Source organism: Carcharodon carcharias, chromosome 22 (assembly GCF_017639515.1).
Source record: "Carcharodon carcharias isolate sCarCar2 chromosome 22, sCarCar2.pri, whole genome shotgun sequence".
Lineage (NCBI taxonomy): Eukaryota > Metazoa > Chordata > Chondrichthyes > Lamniformes > Lamnidae > Carcharodon > Carcharodon carcharias.
Genome location: NC_054488.1, coordinates 51,512,498 through 51,527,969, shown reverse-complemented (window position 1 = coordinate 51,527,969; position 15,472 = coordinate 51,512,498). Strand labels below are relative to the sequence as shown.

The following is a 15,472-nucleotide window of genomic DNA, read 5'->3' as shown; positions in this document are numbered from 1 at the left end:
CATCAACAGTGTTATCAAGTGGCATTTGCTTAGCAATAACCTGCTCACTGACACTCAGTTTGGGTTCTGCCAGGACCACTCAGCTCCTGACCTCAATACAGCCTTGGTTCAAACATGGACAAAAGAGCAGAACTCCAGAGGTGAGGTGAGAGTGACTGCCCTTGACATCAAGGCAGCATTTAGCCAAATTTGGCATCGAGGAGCCCTAGCAAAACTGGAGTCAATGGGAATCAGGGAGAAAACTCTCTGCTGGTTGGAGCCAAACCTAGCACAAAGAAAGATGGCTGTGGTTGTTGCAGGTCAATCATCTCAGTTCCAGGATATCACTGCAGGAGTTCCTCAGGGTAGCGTCCTAGGCCCAACCATTCTTAGCTGCTTCATCAATGACCTTCCTTTCATCATAAGGTCATAAGTGGGGATGTTTACTGATGATTGCACAATGTTCAGTACCATTCATGACTCCTCAGTTACTGAAGCAATCCACATCCAAATGAAGCAAGGCCTGGACAATATCCCGGCTCAGGCTGACAAGTGGCAACTAACGGTCGCACTACACAAGTGCCAGGGCAGCAAACCATTGCCCTTTAATGTTCAATGGCATTACAATTGCTGAATCCCCCACTATTAACATCCTGGAGGTTACCATTGACCAGAAACTGAACTAGACTAGCTATATAAATACTGTGGCTACAAGAACAGATCAGAGGCTAGGAATCCTGTGGTGATTAACTCACCTCCTGACTCCTCAAAGCCTGTCCACCATCTGCAAAGCACAAGTCAGGAGTGTGATGGAATACACTGTTTGCCTGTATGAGTGCAGCACCAACAACACTCAACAAGCTTGACACCATCCAGAACAAAGCACCCACTTGACTGGCACCCCATCCACAAACATTCACTCCCTCCATACTGATGCACGGTGGCAGCAGTGCATACCTTCTGCAGGAACTCACCAAGGTTTCTTAGACAGCACCTTCCAAACCAACAACCACTGCCATCTGGAGAGACAAGGGCAGCAGACATATGGGAGCCCCACCACTGGGAAGATACCCCCAAGCCACTCATAATCCTGACTTGGAACTACATCACTGTTCCTTCGCTGTCACTGGGTTAAAATCCTGGAACTCCCTCCCTAACAGCACTGTGGGTATACCTACAGCACATGGACTGCCGTGGTTCAAGAAGGCAGGTCCTCACCATCTTCTCAAGGGCAATTAGGGATGGGCAATAAATGCTGGCCGAGCCAGCAATGGCCACATCCCATAAACTAGTGGAAAAAAAAAATTAGAGATGCAAGTAACATGGGTAATACAGTAATAATAGCCGACTTCAATATACAAATGGACTGGGTTAACCAAATCAGCACTAATGCTCTGGAGGAGGAATGCAGATGACACAAAGATTGACCAGATGGTTAACAGTGAGGTTGAGTGTCTTAGGCTACAGGAAGATATAGACAGGATGATCAAATGGGCAGATAAGTGGCAGATAGAATTTAACCCTGAAAAGTGTGGGGTAAGACACTTTAGAAGGAATAATTTGACAAAGAAGTATTCAATGAACAGCATGACACTAGGAAGTTCTGAGAAAGAAAGGGACCTTGGCGTGTGTGTCCACAGATCTCTGAAGGTGGAGGGGCATTTTAGTGGGGTGGTGCCTTTATCAATCGAGGCATAGATTACAAAAGTAGGGAGGTCATGTTGGAGTTGTATAGAACCTTGGTGAGGCCACAGCTGGAGTACTGTGTGCAGTTCTGGTTGCCACATTATAGGAAGGAAGTGATTGCACTGAAGGGGGTGCAGAGGAGATTCACCAGGATGCTGCTTGGGATGAAACATTTAAGTTATGAAGAAAGATTGGATAGACTTGGGTTGTTTTCGTTGGAGCAGAGAAGACCGAAGGGCGACCTGATCGAGGTGTACAAGATTATGAGAGACATGGGCAGGGTGGATTGGGAACAGCTGTTCCCCTTAGTTGTAAGGTCAGTCACGAGGGGACACAAGTTCAAGGTGAAGAGCAGGAGGTTTAGGGGGAATGTGAGGGAACACTTTTTACCCAGAAGGTGGTGACGGTCTGGAATGCACGGCCTGGGAGGGTACTGGAGGCAGGTTGCCTCACATCCTTTAAAAAGTACCTGGATGAGCACTTGGCATGTCATAACATTCAAAGCTATGGGCCAAGTGCTGATAAATGGGATTAGGTAGACAGGTCAGGTGTTTCTCATGTGTCGGTGCAGACTTGATGGGCCGATGTGATTCTGTGATAGAGTGTCTACAAGATGGATTTCTGGAGCAGTATGTTGAACAGCCATTTAGGGATAGGGCTATTTTGAATTTAGTGTTGTGTATTGAGAAATGGCTCATTTGTAACCTTGCTGTAAAGGAGCCTTTGGGAAATAGTGACCATAATATGATAGAATTTCACCTTAAGTTTGAATGCGATATAGTTCATTCTGAAACTAGGGTCTGAAACCTGAATAAGTGTGAAGCAATTCACTTTGGTAGAAAAAATAAAAGGCAGTATATTGCTTAAATGGTGAGAGATTGGAAAGTGTAGGTATCCAAAGTGACCTGGGTGCCTTGTTCATGAGTCACGAAAAGTTAGCATGAAGGTGCAGCGAGCAATTAGGAAGGCAAATGGCATATTGGTTTTCATCACAAAGGGATTTGAGTACAGGAGTAAGAATATCTTGAAGTTCTATAGAGGCTTGGTGAGACCTCACTTAGAGTATTGTGCACAGTTTTGGTCTCCTTACCTCAGTAAGGATATACTTGCCATAGAAGAAGTGCAACAGATGTTCACCAGATTAATCCCTGGGATGGCAGATTGTCTTATGAGGAGAGATTGAAGAGGCTGGGTCTGTATTCCCTAGAATTTCTAAGAGTGAAGGGTGGCTTCATTGAAACTTACAGAATTCTTACAGGGCATGACAGGGTAGATGTAGATAAGATGTTTCCCCGGCTGGTGAGTCTAAAACCAGGGGACATAATCTCAAGATAAGGGCTAGGCCATTTAAGACTGAGATGAGGAGGAATTTCTTCACTGAGAGGGTGGTGAATCTTTGGAATTCTCTACCCTAGAGGGTGGTGGAAGCTCAATCATTGAGCATGTTCAAGACAGAAATTGATTGATTTCCGGAGACCAATGACACCAAGGGATTTGGAGATAGTGCGGAAAAGTGGCATTGAGGTAGACGATCAGCCATGATTAAATTGAATGACGGACCATCCGAATAGCCTACTCCTGTTCTTATGTGCTCAACAATATATGATTTAGGATTCGTTTTTTGGGGAATTTCCTTGTGAGAATTTGAAGAATCTTTCCTCAGAAGATTAAATACAGTGAATAAAGATCACTGTTGTGGAGACTTTAAATGCCTCTTGAAAAGATATAATGGGCCAAATTACCTTTTTATGCTATGCTTTCTTCAGTTATTATTAGGAATAGGTACTTAATAAAATTGTACTGATTATGGGCGGGATGTTCCAGCCCCGCTCACTGCTGGGATCTTCCTGTCCTGTCGAAAGTCAATGGACTTTTGGCTGGGCTGCCGCATCCCCCACGGCAGGTCCCGCCACAGCAGGGCCGCAAAATCCAGGCCTATGTCACTGTTGTTAATTCTTGAGTTACAATAAGGGCTGGAAAATTACATTGAATTGGCGTAACTTCACTAAAAGTGTAGCAGGACAGCCTGGGAAGAAGTTTGCCAGCCTATGGTGGCAGCTCGGGAGGCAGAACAACTGGTAATATGCCAGGGGAAGTTGTTAGGAGGAGAGCCCAACATCTTCCTGCCATTGCCTATTACAGTGGTAGGACACTTAGCAGCATAGCCACCAGCTGGACAGCCAATTGAGCCACTTAAGAGGCACATCAAGGCCATTCTTCACCCTGCCAGCATTTTGGCCAGGTTGGGAGGGTCTGTCACTGTGTGGGAAGACTGCAAGGTAAACACTGGCAATCTCCTAGTGGTTTCCTGGGGGAAGAGGTGCCCTCCTTAATGGCCACTTCATTGACCACAAAGTGGACCCCAAGTGACAATGGTGGTCCTTGCAGTAATGGCTGCCCCTGCAGCTAAGTCACCACCACTGAAATATGCTGCCTCATTCTGACTTTGATTGTCGCAGCCTGCTTTCTTCATACTGAAGCCCCAGCAGTGCCCGCCGCTGGTGTTAGCATTGCTGAGCTGCCAGCCATTTGATTGAGCTGTCAGCTCGGTGAGAGAGGCTGCCATCATCAATTAGATGGCGGTCCTAGTCAGTCCCTTAATTGGTCACTGGCAGAAATATGCTCCCTTAGGGTCCTACCACCCGCTGGAGCAGGGTTGACTCCTGCTTTACATCCCAACAGTGAGACTTCTTGTCTCCTTACAAAGTTCAACCCCATTTACGTGCACTTTAAGCAAAATGATATTTGATGAGAAAGAAAGTGTTTTATATCCACATTTGCAGAAGATGCTAAGTTAGGAGGGACAGTAAGTAAGGTTGTCAGGAAGATATAATAATTTCCATAATGTTATTGGAATTTATTGTAAAATAGAGTAAAAGTGGAATGTGTCTATCTGTGTGTCTGTGTGTGTGTGTGCATGTGTGTGAGAGACTTAATTGAATTAGAAGCAGTTAGTCTGGGGTGGGGGGCTGATGCTTTGATATAAGAAGAGAAGTTAGGTTTGAAATGTTAATTTGGTAAACATGGGGAAATTTGAGAATGTGAAATGTAAAAGGACCATTTGTATCTTTAAACAAACCGTAGTGGCTTAAATTAAAAGGAGTTGGTGTAATGTATACTTAGCCAGCAGAAGTAGTGTCTATTTATTTTTCCCCAAAGATTACAGGGAAATTGGTACCAGGATAGATTTTTTATTGTAGAGAGGTAAAGTTCAAAAGACATAGTGAAACAATTGGAATTTGCATTCAAAGAGGAAAATATGTATAAAGGAGAGAAGATTGTTTATAAAGGAGGCAGTTTAAGATCCAACAAATGTAAAAAGCCTGCAGTCTGTATGTACCAAACTGCTGCCTCCAGGGACTGAAGTGTAGAGAACTCACTTTGAATCTGACTGTTCAGGGTATCATGTTTATTTGCCTGGGTCTTTTAAAATCTATGTGTCTTAGTGTTGCCTTAACAAAAGTGTAACTGGGAGTTAGATTGATTCAGGGATTTAGGAGTTATCACAGTAGTACAATGTGATTGAGTGGCACAATGGTGTGCACTTTGCTACTTCACTTCTTGGATTTGGATAAAAATTCAAACTAATTTGTAACATGATGTTTTGCATGTATGTATTTAAAATTATTTCTCTTATTAATAAATGTAAATGTTTAATTTAGTTTTGTAAAAACCTCTCAAGACTTGGTAGTCTTATTATGGAATTCAAAGCCCGCATCTCAAAACATACAAATTGAAAATTAGTTGTGACAGTTGTTTCAAGTCTCCCTCTGGGATTTGAACAACACAGCATTTACCATCTGCTGTGTCATAACAAGGTAAGAGAAGATCCTCTACCCAATTTATATGAAGATGGAGATAATCAGACCTTTTTGAAACAGAGGTAGCCTTTGACTGAAAGTCAATCTTTGTTAGTTGAATTTTCAAGGTGACAGTCATCACCATAGAGGTGGATGGCCACTCAAAAGTTATTAAAGCAGTGTTATAGCATTCTCCTCATTTTATAGAATCATAATGAGTGCAAAATCCACATTTATATAAAGCAGATGGACTCCAGTACTAGACGGAGAAATGAAACATTAATTGACACCAGTGAATGCTCCACATAATATTATATTTCCCACATTACATCCCATTTACCTATGGTACTTGGTATTACCTGTCGGTTACATGGTCAATAAGGTACTGCTTGAACAAAAGGCTCCAGCGTTTGATGAGGTTCAGAAGTGCCTGCCTGAAAGGTCTGCAATCAATTTTAAACCAAGATTCCAATATCTTTACGGTCTCAAACTTTAATACCTCTTCATATAATTTTTCATAGGAGTCAATCTGAAGGAAACATATAATACATCTATTCATAATCACGTTTCACCACTTCCATACTAAAAATGTGAATGACATGCACTAATTAAAAGCAAATTATACATTTTAAACACATCAGGGGAGAACTTTCATTGTGTGGCGCTGTTCCTGGCCGTGATACACAAGCTTATGTCAACTTACCAGGAACAGGCAGCTGCTTGGCTAGCTCACAAGGTGTTCTTCAATTGTATCATCAATAGAAGTGGTGCTACGTGAACAAATTTCTCCCTTTTAATCTTGGACTAAAATCTCAGGCCAGGGAATGTCTTGCAGCTGGTCCATTGACATTACTTCACTAGAAGTGCAGCATGAACTCCTCTTACACACTTTTGAGATTTATGGCAATGTAACACGAGTGGAGAAGGAGCAACTTGATGGAATTTCCCAGCCTCTATAGTACAATGTGATTGAGTGGCACAATGGTGTGCACTTTGCTACTTCATTTCTTGGATTTGGATAAAAATTCAAACTAATTAGTAACATGATGTTCTGCAGTCTCCACCAAGTTCCCAGCAGGCACACATGAACAGGCCAAAATTGGAGTAAGAGTTATCATTTTATCAATTTATCGCTTTTAAAGCTACCTTTATTTCTCCTCAGATGAGATTTGATAGTGGTGATTAAAACAGGATTCTTCTTCAAATGATGAAGTATGGCAGCCCTGAAACATCTTTTGTGATCTTTGACCTAGGTCTGACCTGATACCTTTTCTTCCCCTCAGGTTAAGTGCACTCCTGGGGCTGAATTTTCCGTTCGTCAGGCAAGCGGGGCTGACCCAATCGCGGGCGGGCGCAGAGCCCATCGCCACCGGCGATCTGGGCCATGCCATTTTGCATGGGCGGGCCAATTAAGGCATTTCACACTCCTGTGGAGAGCAGGATTTTTAAAATTGTGGCGGGCGTGTACAGACCGTCAGTTCCAGCAGTATGTATAAAGGCCATGCAGCCTCCTTTAGGCTGATCACCATGGCCAGCTACAGGTGCAGGGGGTCTGCACAGCAGGCTCTGGAGGAGGGCAGAGGAGGAGGGCAGGCTGCTGGGAAGGCCAGCAGGGGGGGGGGGGGGGGGCATGTGCCCCTCGCTTCTCTGATGCCTGCCTTGCTGTCCTTCCTGGGGAGGTGGCAGCACGGCAAAAGGATGGGAGGAGGAGGGCACCCCACATCATGAAGCGGGCCTGGCAGGAGGTGGCGGAGGTGGTCAGCTCTCTACATGCCGTCCATCGAACAGGGACCCAGTGCCGCAAGCGCTTCAATGATGTGTTGCGCTCTGGAAGGGTGAGTACCATGTTGGCCTTGGCCATTTAACCCAGCAGGTGGCCTTAGCCTTTGAGGCCCTCCCCTCCACCCCCACCCCCACCCCCCACGTCTTAGTGTCGTTATGCATTGGGCATTTGGCGCACGCTGGATGGGCAAACAGATAGTGACCATGCTTACATCAGCCTTAGTGATTGATGAGAAGATAGGTCTCCCCGCAGCACATGTTGGTGTTTGTCCCATTTGAGTAGTCTGGGGGCAACCTGCAGGAGAGGCAGATAGGTACATTCTCAGAACTCCAACACATGTCTTCTTGATGGTGATGAGATGGTGGAAAGGGAGCCTCAAGGTGTCGTGGCCAAGAGCCATCTGCTGGCCTCGGCACCGCACCTAGTTGCACCTCCTTGCCATGGGCGCTAAGACCCACGTGTTATCGAAAGTGATGGACGCTGAACGTGTCCAAGGTAGCCATTGGGGTAGGGGGGTTGGGAGCAGCCGTACGATCTTCTGGTGACTGATCACCAGTAGTGTGGACAGGAGCCGCTGAAGAACTCAGATGGACCACTGTGGTTGGGGTGCGGCATGCGCGTGCAGAGTACATGAGCGATCAGCCCCAATAAATGGTGTTCTCTGTTCTGCAGGCGAAAACTGAACACAACACACAAGTGCGTTTGCACGTTGGTGGTGGCCAGGCCATGCTGCACACACTGACCCACTTCGAAGAACAGGCCATGGAGCTAGGAAGAAGCCAAGCGGCCAAGTCGGCAGGTGTCGGTGAGGCTGGGGTGCAGCGGCCAGGTATTTGAGGCCCACAGTCCCATCCACTCTCTCTTCCCGTCCAAAGCATTCATGATTGCTGCAATCGTTAATGCAGCAACACTGCTCATTCACAGGCTGATACAGTCAGCTGTGTGGGTCATAGACAAAGGTCCCTTGGCCCCTTGAGGATGCGCGTCTCTAGCACCTTCCAAAGTCGCCTTATTCCATTTCTGACCACAATCCCCATGGCCTAACATGCCATGGCATTGCTGCTGCACATCCAAATACTTATTGCATCTTAGGAGGGTTTGTACCTCCACCACCCTTTCAGCCAGTGCTCTGTCCAAAAGATCCCCAGCACCTCACCTGTCAACCTCATGGCACTCAACTTAAATAAATGCCACCACATTAGTCATCCCTCCGCCAAGGGGAAATGTTACCTTCTGTCCACCCGGTCTATGCCCCTCCTAACGGTATGAAGGTCAATAATGTGACCTGTCAATCTCCTGTGCGCCACGGCAAATGTCACAAGTGTATGCAATGTTTCCTCATAATTCCAACTCTCCAGGCCAGCATGCATCCTGGTCAGGAACCTCTGCATTCTCTCCACTCCAATGCCATCTCTCCCATGAAGCGCAGGTCACAACTGAATGCAAAAGTGTAGCTGTGGCCTCGACAGCGTTTTCTGCACTTGCAACATGACCTCCCTTTTCCTATATTCTATTCCTCGGCTAATAAAGGCAAGTCTAGCTTTTACCTTGTTAAACACCTTATGTTCCTGTTCTGCTACATTAATGGGTCTGCCCAGCAAGATCCCTGTAATCGTCCTTACCTTCCATGGTCCTACCATTTCTCCTGTATTCCCGTACCTTGTTTGTCTTGCCCAAGTGCATAACTTCACATTTATCCACATAACGTTCCATGTGGCATTCCTTAGGCCATCTGACCAGCCTGTCTGTATGCGCGTGTAATGTTTGGGCCTCCTCTTGACTATTTACCACCCCACCAAGGTTCGTCTCCTTAGGTTCTTGAAGGTTGAGTGCATTATGAGCCTGGGTCCAGAGTCCCCCTTCCACACCTGAAGGGCGTCAATTGGCACGAGCGTCACATCATTTCAGCGAGCCAGGCACCAGCGCAGCGGCTACCACATCGGTGGGGAATATAATGTCAGCTGGTGTCCTGGGGCACAGTAGAGAGGACACTTCACAATCGCTGGAGGAGATGGCGTGGACAGAAAGTGCCGATGACGTCAGCAGCTGGAGGATTGAAGGGGACCAGGCACGTGCTGAGTCGGGCCGTAATGATGTGCCTCTGAAGATGTCTGCCATGCAGCAGCTGCAGGACAAGCGGCCGGGTGCGCGGGAGCATCAGGCAGTGTGCATGAGAGCGTGCTTCACTTGGTCTCTGTGGTGGAGGAATCCAGGCAGAGTGTCAGTGATGGCATGAACCTCATGTCAGAGCATCAGGCTTCCTCCATTGAGAGATTAGCAACTCTCTTGGAGGGGGGCTTCCAACGGATTGATCAGCATCAGATTGGGTTACGCTCGGACCTGTAAGTCCTCACAGCGCTAATGGCCATGGATGATCATTGGCAATGTGGGAATGTTCTGGGCACCAAGTGTCCCAGCTCGGTGCCCATCCATCTACAGTGAGCAGGAAGGTCCAAGTTACCTCACGTCGGTGCAGCAGCTGCCTGTCGTCTCTGCGAGCTCCTCTCAGGGTGCTCCGGATAAGGGCAGCAGCTCCTTCGCCCCTCTGCCAGTGACCGTTGCATCCGTTGAGGCTGCGACAACTGGGGAGGTGCCAGTTCTGGAATTGGCCACTCCATCCCAGGAGGGGCCAGCACAGGCTCCATGGGCCAGAGGACGTCCGCCAAGGTCATCGAGACCAACAGGTCAACAGAATCAACATGCTATCTCACAAACCACTCCAAGCGATGGGGCGGCACCACGATGAGGCACCCGCAAATGTAAGCATAAGGCACATTAATCACTCCACGGGTTTCTCATTGGTGCCTTTCTGTTGCCCCTAGATTAGGGAATTTATTTTTGTCAACGTCGGAGCAATGTTTTGTTATGTTTTTGGTGGGACCATCTAATAGATGGGAATAAAGTCCACATTTGTTACCACGGCTGAGGGTGTCTCCTTTGTGCTGCATTTGTCTGTTTCACAGACATATCATGAGTGCTTGAGTGGATTTTGATGTTTATATACTAAGCCCTTAGTTGCAGCTGATGAAGTGGAAGATGTAGCACTTAAGTGCTGCGTATGGATGCGCCAGGCAATGCTGGTCCTGCAGATCCATTTGGGTGGAGCTAGCTGAAGGTTCGTTGGATTAAATTGTCCTGGATGTCCCTGCCTCCCTGGTGTAGTTGCGGGTCAGCGGGCTGCCCCTCATCATTGCCCTGTGCTTCCTCATCCTCTGAGCCACTGCTGGATTCATCATGTGCGGCTACATCCACTGCGTCAAGGTCTTCATCGTCAACTGCATCCCCCCCTTTCCAGCACAAGATTGTGCAGAGTGCAGCATGCTACCACTATCAGAGAGATATGATCTGGGGGGTACTGGAGTGCGCCCCCTGAGCAGTCCAAGCATCAGAAGCACATCTTGAGAAAACTGATGGTTCTCTCCACCACAGCCCTGTGGAGCCGTGGCTCCTATTGTAGCTTTCCCCTATCCAAGAACAGAAGCTGAGGAGAGGCACCATGAGCCATCTTCTGAGGGGATAGCCCTTGTCACCCACCTGCCATCCGTCCAGCCGAGCTGGAGCACTGAAGAGCCCTGGCACCTGGGAGTGTCTGAGGATTTGGGCGTCGTGGGAGCTGCCTGGGTACCTTGCACAAACTTGCAGAATCTGCATCCTGTGATCACACATTATCTGAACGTTCATGGAGTGGAAGCCCTTCCTATTGACAAAGGCACCGGGCTCACCTGCTGGCACCTTGATGGCCACATGTGCAGTCTATAGCACCCTGGACACGGGGGAAGCCAGCAATGGCCGCGAAGCCTCTAGCTCGCTGTGCCTGACTTGCCTGGTCGCAGCAGAAGTGGATGAAGGTCAATGCACATCTGAACATAGCGTATGTAACCTGCTTGACACAAGTGTGGACAGCTGATTGGGAGACACCGCAAAGATCACCCACCAAACCTTGGAAGGAGCCAGATGCATAGAAGTGGAGCGCAACTGTGACCTTCAGAGCTGCTGGCATGGGGTGTCCGCCCACACAGTTAGGAGATATCTCAGGGCCAATCATCTGACAGATGTAGTTGACTGTTTCCCTTGACAGTCGGAGCCTCCTTCGGCACTGCACCTCAGTCATATTGAGGTAGCTGTTTGCCACCTGTATACCCTGGCAGCAGGATAGTGGCATCTCCTGCAGCCCCTTCCACCTTGGACTACCTCTTGGCCCTGCAGCCCTTGTGCCTGCGCCTGGCCTCCCAAAGGTGGCTACCCCGGAGGCTGATTATCCACTCCAGGCCTCCTCCTTATTCTAGCCACCCTTCCTCCTCAAAAGAGCTGCCTCCAGTGGAGATGTCAGCACCCACACCCAGGCTAAATGGAGGCCTCCGGAAAGCTGCAGGCCCGATAAAGATTTCTGACTGCAGAGTGCTGAGCTGAAGCTTCAAAGTACAGAGAAAGCTGCTGGAAATCGATCTGAACTGCTACCGATCATACAGGCAAGTTTAGAACACTTGCTGCAATAAATACTTCACATAAAACATTGACAACCCCACTGAGCCCACATATCCCACTCGTGGATAAGTTTTGTTAAAAAATCACTTACCTGCCTGCTGCTGCGCCCATGCACTGAACCGAAGATCACACGGGCGCCTCAAAATCAGCGTCGATTGCCGAGTTAAGGGCCTTAACAAGCCCTTTAATTAATGACTGGTGCGCATCACACTTCATCGCGCACCCACCCAGCTGAATATTGTTATGGTGCACATTGACGTTGGGACACTCGCCCGATGCCAGCTCGCACTGTTTTGAGCGCTGACGTGCGGGGCCCGCTACCTGCATGTCATCCAGAAAATTCTGCCCCTGGTGTGTCAAGCCGTGATTTTTCAGAAACATTATTGCTTACTCTTAACCAATACTACATTAAAGGTGGGTTGGGCTCTAGGTTCATGTATACTAGGAACTGTATACATGCTTTTCTCAGAAACTAGCTAAAGCTGACTATATCATCAAAAAGCTGACAACCTAGATTGTCATTGATTATAATTCCATTACGTGAAAATAAAATTAGATGAGCTTTGTAAGCAGCCCAACATTTTTTCACTTGTATTGAAGGGGGAATGCAAATATTGAAGATGCAGAAAAACTTTTCATTAAAAATTGCACATGTTTATACTTCACATTTGATTTATTATTCCCTTTTTCTAAATTATAAGTCTAAGTGATACCTGGATTTCCAACATCCAAGACCATTACTTCCAAAAAGATCATCCCAACAATTACTCAGATACATTCAATCCCTTCCACCTATTGCACAATTGTGTACCGCTATTTATGGACCCAAGGACCGGGAATTAACTCGGAGATGCTTTAGCACTGTGTTGTATTTTCACTGGAAAAGTGGTGAAAAACCAATTTATTTATGTCAATGGCATTTCCAGCAAAAGGAGCAGGAACAGCTCCAAGAAAATTCCTATGCAAATATTCCATCCAGCTCTCCACTCTTTCAGAAGGACAGTTTCCTCCTCCAATCCTTCCAGTTCACACACACACTTATTCCTCAACCCATTCAATTCAACCTGCAATTTTCTTTCACCTCCTGTCATTCTGGTCCTCTTTCCACCCAGAAATTCCCTTCAAACTGGAACTCTTGCTTCCCCTGGCCTATTTAGGACGCCACTATTTCTTTCCTTATTCAGTTCCTGCTAGGATTCTTTCTCTCTCTTCCCCCTTCTACCACTCCCATTATTGCTGCAGCTCTTCTTCCCTACACCATCAGTTAATGCTAGAATTCTCTTTCTTCTCCTATACCAGAGCTGTTATCTTGGCACCTGCACCCTTCTTTTTCCTGATACAGATCTAAAATGCAAGTCAAATACAGCTACACTTAATTAATTGTATTGAAAGGAGGAAAATCACAATTTTGCAGCAGTAGTGAATTCCATAACTACTGAAAGGCTATGTAGGCACTGTAGCTGTGCATTCACAATAAAGAATTCAGTGTCCCATTAAGTTGAGGTATACTAGCTTCCAAAAGGGTAGGAAGAGGTTTTATGAGGGGTGATGATGGCAGGAGGAATCCAGGCAAGGAAAGCAACCAGAAGGATTTTTTTTAAAAATTATAAATAAAGGCCAGTGAGAAATCATTGAACATCAAACAATTACCAGGTGTGAGTTTCTAGTAGCGTGACGCAGGCAGTCGTCCAAGATAAGTTTGTAGTTGTACAGACAGCCTGAACAAATGAAATCCCTGCTGTTGTTTTCATTGAAGTTAAGTACATACAAGTGGGCAGCATTGATTGGATAGTTATTTGAACACATAAAGAGACACTGACACAAAGGCCTGAATTTTCATCCTCAAAGCAGGCTGCGGGAGTTGGGAAAAATCCTGGCTTGGCCTGCCCGCCTTGAGAGAAAATGCCTGCAAGGATGGGATTTTCATCATGGGGGTCGGATGAGGGCTGGCGTCAGGCCAGCTGACCCAGGAGAAAGATCAGAGGAAGCCACAGGAGCTGCCGGATGCCGAGGCAGGCTGTTTAAAGGGTCCACCTCGGTGCTGTGAGACTTCATCCCAGTTAAAATAAAAACAGAATGATCCTCCAGTCCTCACCCCCATGCCTACTCACATTCCCATGCTACCTCTTGCCTCCTACACCTTTGGCCACTCATGCCCCCCATTCCAAGGTATGCTACAGGGCAAGAAAAATGTCAATCATCCTGACTCGTTAAAGTTTCAATAGCTGAAACTGCAAACTCTTGAAACCTGCTTGAAACGGAGATGAGGGCCAAGATTTTAATCAGCATTGAGCTGTCTTAAATGGTCAAATCTCATTTAGTCTCAATGGGATATGGACAATTTAAGATCGCTGTGTACTGATTTGTATCTATCCCTAGGTGTTTAAGCTTGTGGTGCAACAATGCACTATTATGTGCGATAATGTCAGGAAAATATACCATCAGAGAGTACTCACGCTGTTATTGATGCAATGTTCAAGGCACATAACTGCTGCAAAGAATTTTAGTGCTCTTGAGAAAGAAGCATTAGAGGGGCAACAACAACAACAACTTTCATTTACATAGTGCCTTTAATGTCGCTCCAGGGCACTATGCTGGAACATCAACAAACAATGCTTGCCACCAAGCCACATAAGGTGATATTAGATGACTAAAAGTTTGGTCAAGGAAGTAGGATTAAGGAGTGTCTTAAAGAAGGAGTAGGAGGTGAAGTAGTGGAGAGGTTTAGGGAGGGGATTCCAGAGTTTACGGTATAGGCACCTGAAGGCACAGCTCTCCATGGTGGAGCGATTAAAATCGGTGAGTTGAAGGAGACCAGAATTAGAAGAGCACAGAGTTTTTTAGGCCTGTAGGAGGACAGAGAGATAGGGAAGGGCATGGCCATGGAGGGATTTGAAAACAAAAATGTGAATTTTAAAATCAATTTGACTGGAGCCAGGGTAGGTTAGTGGACATGGGTGATGGGTGAATGGAACTTGGTATGAGGTAGGTTGCATGCAGCAGAATTTTGGATGAACTCAGGTTTACAGATGATGGAATATAGGAGGATGGTTAGGAGTGTGTTGGAATAGTCAAATCTAAAGATGGCAATGGCATGGAGGAAGATTTCATCAGCAGATGAACTGAAGCAGGGGTGGTGTTGGGTGATGTTACAGAGGTGGAAGTAGGGGGGTCTTAATGACGCAGTGGACATGTGATTGGAAGCTCACCTTGGACCTGTGCAATAACCTCTAGACATAATCAAGATGCACTGGTCTAAGTATATCTACTCTGATGATTATTTACTGGCCCTGTTCTGGGTCTGTTCCAAAAAAAACTTATACAGCACACTGAAGATAATAAAACATCTCAAAGCATCTTGCAGAGAAAAAAAACTGGAAACCCACTGCACAATGATGAGAAAATGAGATAATTGGAAGCATTGTTAAAGAGGAAAGTTTTGAGAATGGTAGGAAAGTAAGTTGTGAAGATGACATAAGGAGGCTATAAAGGGACATGGAAAGGTTAAGTGAGTGAGCAAAGATCTGGCAAATGGAGTATAATGTGGGCAAATGTGACATTGTCCATTTTGGTGGGAAGAATAATAAAGAAGCATATTATCTAAATGGCGAGGGATTGCGGAGCTCTGAGATTCAGAGGGATTTGAATCACAAAAAGCTAACATGTAGGTCAAGGGAAGCTAATAGAATGTTATCATTTATTGCGAGGGGAATTGAATACAAAACAAGGGAGGTTATGC

General features: G+C 46.4%; 1 protein-coding gene across 1 annotated transcript in view; it reads right to left on the bottom strand.

Annotated features, from left to right (window-relative positions):
- Positions 1–15,472, bottom strand: part of LOC121293673 (dynein heavy chain 17, axonemal-like) — a 729,083-nt gene that overhangs the window by 513,317 nt on the left and 200,294 nt on the right. The window contains exon 20 of the mRNA XM_041216840.1: positions 5,825–5,994. Coding sequence (XP_041072774.1) covers positions 5,825–5,994 — 170 coding nt within the window. The remainder of the gene's footprint in view (positions 1–5,824; positions 5,995–15,472) is intronic.